Here is a 7625-nt window from a genome sequence, read left to right as displayed (position 1 = left end):
TGAAAACTGCAGTGGCTGAAACAAGAACAAGTTTGTGTTCTGGTATTGTGCCTGGTGGACCATGCACAAGCTCCACCACAGTCTGGGCCTTCACTTCCTGATCACAGGCCACACCAAGTTTGCCCGCGACTGGTGCTTCAGCCTCATCAAACAGCGCTTCAGAAAGACCAGAGTGAACACTTTGTCTGAGATTGCTGGTGTTGTGAAGGACAGCACTGTGACAGGAGTCAACATCCCACAGCTGGTTGGACTGGAGGATGGTACGGTGCTGGTGGAAAGCTATGGCTGGTAACAACACCTGACTCCGTACTTCAGGTCGCTGCCACAGTTCAAGTGGTACCAGCACTTCAGGTGAATATCATTTTCATTGCATTGTATGAGGTTATTCTTCTTATCTAAACTTGGGAGGTGAATTGATGTCTTCTATATTTTTGGGGTTATTTCCTGTTTTACAGCTTCAATGCTCTGGAGTCTGGTGTTGTTGTCGCCAAGGAGCATTCAGACTCTGCTGCTGCGCAATGCTGACATCCTTCCTCCCATGGATGGTCTGCCTGTACAAGCACCACCTGGACACAGCTACACAAACATATGTTTTTGAGAAGATGAGGGATTTTTGCTGACGAAGAGGCTATGGACATCACATACCCTGCACCAAAGTCAAGGGCAGGACAGAAACAGGCTCTCCAAATAAATATAGATTCCCTTGTTCATGTGTGGTTCAGACAGACCATTAGCACTATCTGCAGTGCCTCTATTCAAATGACTCCTGCTACTATTATTTATTTTATCCTGCTGCTCAGCCACTTTTCCCCTGATTGTATGCATATAACTTCCTCATCTATCACTGATATTGTTATTGTACATATTGTATATTATATTTATTTTGACACTTTCTGATATTGCTACTATGCAGGTAACCATTTGGCTGTGCCGTTTACACCTTCTATAGAGACCCATCCACTTGGCAAGATGTGGCTAAGGTTATAGCATTTCTTTCACATGACCCATCAATTAAGTGTGTCTGGGTAGGAGTCAATCAATATTTATAAAATATTTTTATCTGGACACTTTCTGTTTACCTGGAACTTTTCATTATTGTAGACTACTACTTTTACCACTTTAAATCTGAATCTTTCCTTAAAGAGATGGGTGGGGCTAAGGCTTAAGAGGGTGTGAACAATGCTGAATGGGTGTAGACAAAGAGCTCTCCAGTAGGTACCAAATCATAGGTATCATAGCTCCAGTAGGTACCAAATCATAGGTATCATAGCTCCAGTAGGTACCAAATCATAGGTATCATAGCTCCAGTAGGTACCAAAACATTCAAAGGCCATTTTCTCAAAAGTGAGTTCAAGTTTATCAACTTTCAAAGCAGAATTTCTTTCCCATTGTTCCTCAAACATGCAGTGTATGATATACCATAGCTGTGAGTCTCTACTTTTATCCAATGTAAAAATACATTTAAAAAATTCAAATTTTGCTACGCAAGTCCAATTTGAGCAGGTTGGTTTACTCTCACCTTTTGTGAATCTTCCGTCATAGCTAATGTTTATCCCGTCCTCCTCCCCCAGGGTACCCTATGATGCCTCCTTATTGGTCACTGGGGTTCCACCTGTGTCGATGGGGTTACCGGTCCACTAACGCAACCCGAGAGGTGGTGCAACGCATGCACAACGCCAACTTCCCCCTGGTAAAGATGCTGGAGAAAACACTTATATTGTACTACATTATCACTTGGGTTGACAACTATTGGGTAATGCTTACATTGAATGAGCATCAACATTGGATTAGCAGATTAGCATGGAGAAAACTCATTATAGTATTATCATGCTACAATGGGTTTTCTCCATGCTAATGCTAATTGTATGTTTGCGCTCTCAAGTACAGTATTATCATGCCACTGAGGGTTCACAACTCATTGAAAACACTCACTACACTCTTTAGTTCAACTGCTTTTGTTTTCGGTCAGGACGTGCAGTGGAATGACCTGGATTACGCAGACAAGCGTCGGGTGTTCACCTTTGACCCCCAGCGCTTTGTGGACCTGCCAGACATGGTGAAGGAGTTCCATCAGAAGGGCATGAAGTACATTCTCATCCTGGTAAGAGAGAGGCCTCAACCCTCACAACATGTGGGACACATAGGCACACTAATAACTCATATTAGCTTGAAATAGTGGTTCAATTTAATTTTTGATTCTAAATTACAGTCTGCATTGTGATTAAATTGTTAAAAGTGCAGTATTGGAAGGTACAAGTCAAGGAAACTTTCCTTCTCAATCCACAAGATGGCAGCAAAAGCATTACTGTCATTTATTTTAGAGGCATCTTTCCTGTTTGTTCTCTTTCCCAGGACCCTGGGATCAGCAGCACCAGCCCCCCTGGTACTTACCCACCCTTTGATGAGGGTCAGCGGAGAGGGGTCTTCATCAGGAACTCTACAGGACAGACACTCATAGGGAAGGTCAGACCTAAAACTCTCACTTCTCAATCTGGAGACCCACTGTAAACTGGGCTACATATACTGTGAATAGTTTGGAAAGAACGTATTTTTTATCTGCTTGATACCATTGTGTATTCAAGTAATGTGTCCTCTGAAATGCCAAGGTTACACTAAACAAAACCCCCTCTTGAAGCTGTGTGTGTGTGTGTGTGTGTGTGTGTGTGTGTGTGTGTGTGTGTGTGTGTGTGTGTGTGTGTGTGTGTGTGTGTGTGTGTGTGTGTGTGTGTGTGTGTGTGTGTGTGTGTGTGTGTGTGTGTGTGTGCGTGCGTGTGTGTGTTATGTGGAAAGGTATGCATGTTCGGTTCCTCACTCGTCTTCCTCTGTGTCCAGGTGTGGCCTGGTCCGACAGCGTTCCCTGACTTCACCAACCCAGAGACACAGAGCTGGTGGGAGGACTGCATTCGGGAGTTCCACTCCAGAGTCCCGCTAGATGGCCTGTGGATTGTGAGTGTGTCTCAGATAGAAATGTCTTGTAGAGGGCTGAAATGATCCCCTATTATATTGTATTGTATTCTATATTCTATTCTATATTTGCACTAACAAGCTTGCATCATCCAGGCTGTGTCAATGCTACTCAGCATCCAGCATACTCTTTCTCTTGTCCCTCTGTTCTCAGGATATGAATGAACCAGCCAGTTTTGTGCAGGGCTCTGTGGAGGGGTGTCCTGACAGTGATTTGGATAGCCCCCCCTACGTGCCACGTGAGTGTACTGCAGCTGAGTAGTTTCCTGTCTATTTAATATCAATAGAGGAATTTAGTGAATTCATTCATTCATTTCCATTCTGTCTCCATACGGTCATACAGCGGTGATTGGAGGACAGCTGAACACTGGTACACTCTGCATGTCAGCTCAGCAGAACCTGTCCACTCACTACAACCTGCATAACCTCTATGGGCTGACGGAGGCTAGCGCCACCCACAGGTCAGACACAGCACCACAGGGATCAGTGCGTACTTATCCTGAGACTGTTGGCACTTTTACTTCTGCTTGTTTGAATGAAGCTGATTTTATTTATCTTGTCTACATTACATATTTGTAACTGTAGTTGGAAGATCAGTTATAGCCTTTGACCCTCTCAGTGCCCTGGTGAAGGTCCGGGGGTCGCGACCCTTCGTGCTGTCCCGCTCCTCCTTCCCTGGCATTGGCCGTTTCTCCGGAGTCTGGACGGGAGACGTGAGGAGCGACTGGGAGCAGCTCAGATACTCCATCCCTGGTGAGGGGAAAGACATCCCCAACATTCCCATTTCCGTTCCAAGCCATTCCTATTCTCAACAAGATTCCCAAAGCCATTCACAAGCCCTGTGTGTTTTAGCCATCAGAGTACTAATGGTACCGATGCACCATCCAGACAGTACATGTTGCAGTGTGCTCTTACTCAGCAGTTTGTCTCTGTTGTCTTTAGTTGAAAGAGTGCCTAGACAGAGTTAGTCTTTTCAGTGGTAGTTATCCATGGATTTGAATGAGGGGTTTGAATAGAAAAATGCCCAGACTTGTAATGGAACCACCTACTATTTATTTGATACTATGTAGCTAGCAAGTACAGAGAGATGCCTCTGACTGCCTGACATCAAAGTTAAATAATGAATACAGTAATAATGAATAAAGGGAATTAATATGTTCAATATCCACCTGTCCCTCCACCCCCCCAGCGGTGCTGCTGTTTGGCCTGTTCGGGGTGCCCCTGGTGGGGGCGGATGTGTGTGGGTTCGGGGGGGACACCACAGAGGAGCTGTGTGTACGCTGGACCCAGCTTGGAGCCTTCTATCCCTTCATGAGGAACCACAACGACAAGCCCAACGCTGTGGGTGTGGGTGGTTTTATGGTCTTTACAGTTAACTCGGTTGGATAGGAATTTACCACAATCTTTTCCTGACCTGCTAATATCTTTTCACTGTCTCTATGTAACCAAGTTACAATGTTTTCCTATTTACCATGGTGGCTGACCCGCTAGTGTCTTTTCACTGTGTCTATGTAACAGTCCATCAGTCCCATGTATTATGAATTGAGGTAACTCTAGCTCTGTGTGTAGCCCCAGGAGCCCTATGTGTTTGGTCAGGAGGCCCAGACAGCCATGCGTAGCGCGGTGATGTTACGTTACTCTCTCCTGCCATTCCTCTACACACTCTTCTACCACGCACACACCTCCGCAGACACTGTGGCAACGCCTCTCTTCCTCCAGTACGTCCCTTCTCTCTCTCTTCAACATTTGGATACTATTGTAACACATCTTATTTACTGTGTTGATACTGTTCTCTGGCCCTTCCTCTCTGTCCATCTCTCCCAGGTTCCCCTCAGACCCTAACTGCCAGACCATAGACAGACAGTTCCTGTGGGGGAGTTCTCTGCTTGTCAGCCCAGTGTTAGAGCAGGGGGCAGTGGAGCTGGCTGCCTACCTCCCCCCGGGGACTTGGTACAGTCTGCACAATGTAAACAGCTCCGAGATTCAATACAGTTATACACTGAGCGTACAAAACATTATGAACACCTTCCTAATATTGAGTTGGCCCCCCCTTGCCCTCAGAACAGGCTCAATTTGTCGGGGCACAAACTCTACAAGGTGCCGAAAGCCTTTCACAAGGATGCTGGCCCATGTTGACTCCAATGCTTCCCACAGTTGTGTCAAGTTGGCTGGATGTCCTTTGGGTGGTGGACCATTCTTGATACACACGGGAAACTATTGAAAGCCCAGCAGCGTTGCAGTTCTTGACACAAACTGGTGCGCCTGGCACCTACTACCATACCCCGTTCATAGGCACTTAAATATTTTGTCTTGCCCATTCACCCTTTGAATGGCACACATAAACAATCCATGTCTCAATTGTCTCAAGGTTTAAAAATCCTTATTTCACTTCTCCTCCCCTTCATCTACACTGATTGAAGTGGATTTAACAAGTGACAACAAGAGATCATAGCTTTCACCTGGATCAGTCCATGGCATGGAAAGAGCAGGTGATCCTAATGTTTTGTACACTCAGTGTATTTCTATAGGCCTTTCATAATGTCACTGCAATTAGTTCGCAACTGATTAAAGGGATTCCTAGGAGACCAAGACCATATTTTCTGTCATCACACAGATTGATAAAAATCCATCTGTGTGAGCCTTTCTTAGGGTCTTGTAGGCTTACTTTAGGACCAGGCAAAGATGTGTAATACGGTTGTACTGTGTATACTAGAACCATATTTCAGTGGTCACCTCTTTCATCCCTTCCTCACTAGGGCCAGCCGTTCTACAGCAAGGGTCAGTACCTGCTCCTCCCAGCCCCTCTGGACACCATCAATGTCCATGTGAGAGAGGGACACATCATCCCACAGCAGGTGTGTGTCCTCTGTACACAATAGAATTTGGTTGTCTGTTGTTTCATTGTGCAACAAAGCTTCATCTTAGGCCCATATTGTGGGTGTTACATACTGATGGTGGAGGAGATGAATGAGCTGCCAAACTCTTATATCATGAAATCAATGAAAGTTATTTGTCATAGAACAAGAGACCCAAAATTCCTTTGTGAAACTATGTGATAAAACCTCAAATGAAATACTCTCTGCGTACTAATCTGACAATGTTGTTTTGAAGCTTGTATGAGTTTGTGTAAAACCTGTTGCCTGTCTTAATCAGTAATTATATTTTATCTTTCAATGAAAAATCCCCTCAAACCCCCTCTAACTGAGATACAGGAGCCAGGCCTGACTACCTCAGCTTCTCGCAGTAACCCTTTCCTCCTGACGGTGGCACTGTCTGCTGGGGGCTGGGCCTGGGGTGACCTGTTCTGGGACGACGGGGACAGTCTGGACACCTTCCAGAGAGGAGACTACTCCTATGTTATCGTCATCGCTGGACAGGTAGGAGATGTAGAGGTCACATAGGGTCCTGAGTTTTTCCTGATCACTCTGAGCCCAAGTTATAGCCCACTTCAAGGCTATCCCTGATGCAGTGAAGAAAAGGAAGGAAGCTTTATGTGACATCTTTTTGAGTGCGGACCATCAAACCTTTTGTCTGTCCTACTTCAAGGTATTTCATGACATCTGGGTAGGAAAAACGTAGGGCCCTAATTGGACTTTAAAGAGGATGGAGATCAGAGAATTATCTAGGGTGATTTGGATGTTTCTGCAGTACAGTATGTTTCTAGCAATGCTCTCAAGATTGAGATCCAGGTCCAATCCAATCAAGATAGAAGACATACTCTTTCCCTGCCATCCTGTGAACAGTAGACCTAACTGTTAATGTCTAATGTATACTGGTACTATATATGTGTGTGTTTGCCAGTGGGGATAAATAAGGTTTTCATTTGATCCAGTCCCAGGTGATGAGTGACCCCCTGCGTCAGAACGGGGCGCTGGACGGGCTGGTGCTGGGAGGGCTGCGAGTGTTCGGGGTGCCTTCCCCACCCCGCTATGTATGGGCCAACGGAAAGAAAGTGTGGGATTTCTCTTATCAGACTGACACCAAGGTGAGCTGTAGCTGTCTGAGTTACCTCTATAGAGTTCAGAATTAAGAAATAGTAGAATGAACAGTCTAATTCTGCTTGCCTACCTGTCTATTCTATTCTACAGTATAATATGATATATTGTTTATAATCCTTTCTTTCTGTGTCTGTCTGTAGGTTCTGACGGTGACCAGCCTGGCCCTGCCCATGTCAGAGGTGTTTGAAGTCCTCTGGACCTTGTGAGCCTTATGAACTGTATGACTCAGTGGACTCTGACCCAGTAGACAGCCTCTCAGGTAGTTCTGGAACTCCTGACCTAGCACATCTCTGACAAAAACCTCCACCCAACGTTTCCCCTCAGTCACTGCTACCCTGGATAAGACATTACTCTAATAGACTCCTGGGTTTCTGAATGGACAGACTACACTGAAGAATTTTTGGAAATCATGTTTTTATATTCAACTGTATTTTCAATAAAATGATGTGAACTAAGTGAACTGTGTGGGTTAAAGCTCTATCAGATATCTCTCCATTTCCTTGTTGTTGCAGATGAGTGATTACATGACATTGTCTCAGGTGAGATGCTGAGACAGTGGTGTGAATTTGAGAATTGTGATCATTCTAGAACACTAGGCCAAAATGTATTGTTGTTTTACTATTTTAATTTGTCTCTAAGAATATATAAATATATATTTTTTAA

The 7625-nt window shown here is 44.9% G+C and overlaps 1 protein-coding gene across 2 annotated transcripts; it reads left to right on the top strand.

The window, feature by feature from the left end:
* The first annotated feature begins 1114 nt into the window (after positions 1 to 1114).
* On the top strand, positions 1115 to 7422 carry LOC139398619 (lysosomal alpha-glucosidase-like). Of its 2 annotated transcripts, none has more exons than XM_071144550.1 (14): positions 1115 to 1690; positions 1970 to 2101; positions 2353 to 2463; positions 2833 to 2946; positions 3119 to 3203; positions 3308 to 3425; positions 3584 to 3717; positions 4154 to 4305; positions 4534 to 4682; positions 4789 to 4930; positions 5721 to 5819; positions 6177 to 6341; positions 6797 to 6949; positions 7103 to 7422. In XM_071144550.1, exons 1-14 carry the CDS (start codon positions 1580 to 1582, stop codon positions 7166 to 7168), a joined length of 1731 nt encoding a protein of 576 aa, XP_071000651.1. In that variant the 5' UTR covers positions 1115 to 1579; the 3' UTR covers positions 7169 to 7422. The 2 variants fall into 2 exon arrangements, with proteins under 2 accessions (XP_071000651.1, XP_071000650.1); XM_071144549.1 differs by having other exon boundaries at positions 6171 to 6341.
* The last annotated feature ends 203 nt before the right edge of the window (positions 7423 to 7625 follow it).

Source organism: Oncorhynchus clarkii, unplaced genomic scaffold (assembly GCF_045791955.1).
Source record: "Oncorhynchus clarkii lewisi isolate Uvic-CL-2024 unplaced genomic scaffold, UVic_Ocla_1.0 unplaced_contig_714_pilon_pilon, whole genome shotgun sequence".
Taxonomy (NCBI): Eukaryota; Metazoa; Chordata; class Actinopteri; order Salmoniformes; family Salmonidae; genus Oncorhynchus; species Oncorhynchus clarkii.
This window is presented reverse-complemented; position numbering and strand designations above follow the sequence as displayed.

Coding starts and splice junctions, on each gene's coding strand:
- LOC139398619 (XM_071144549.1), top strand. CDS start 1,580: ATGATGCCTCCTTATTGGTCACTGGGGTTCCACCTGTGTCGATGGGGT. Junction 2,464..2,832: donor GACAGACACTCATAGGGAAG/GTCAGACCTAAA, acceptor CTCTGTGTCCAG/GTGTGGCCTGGTCCGACAGC. Junction 6,950..7,102: donor CTTATCAGACTGACACCAAG/GTGAGCTGTAGC, acceptor GTCTGTCTGTAG/GTTCTGACGGTGACCAGCCT.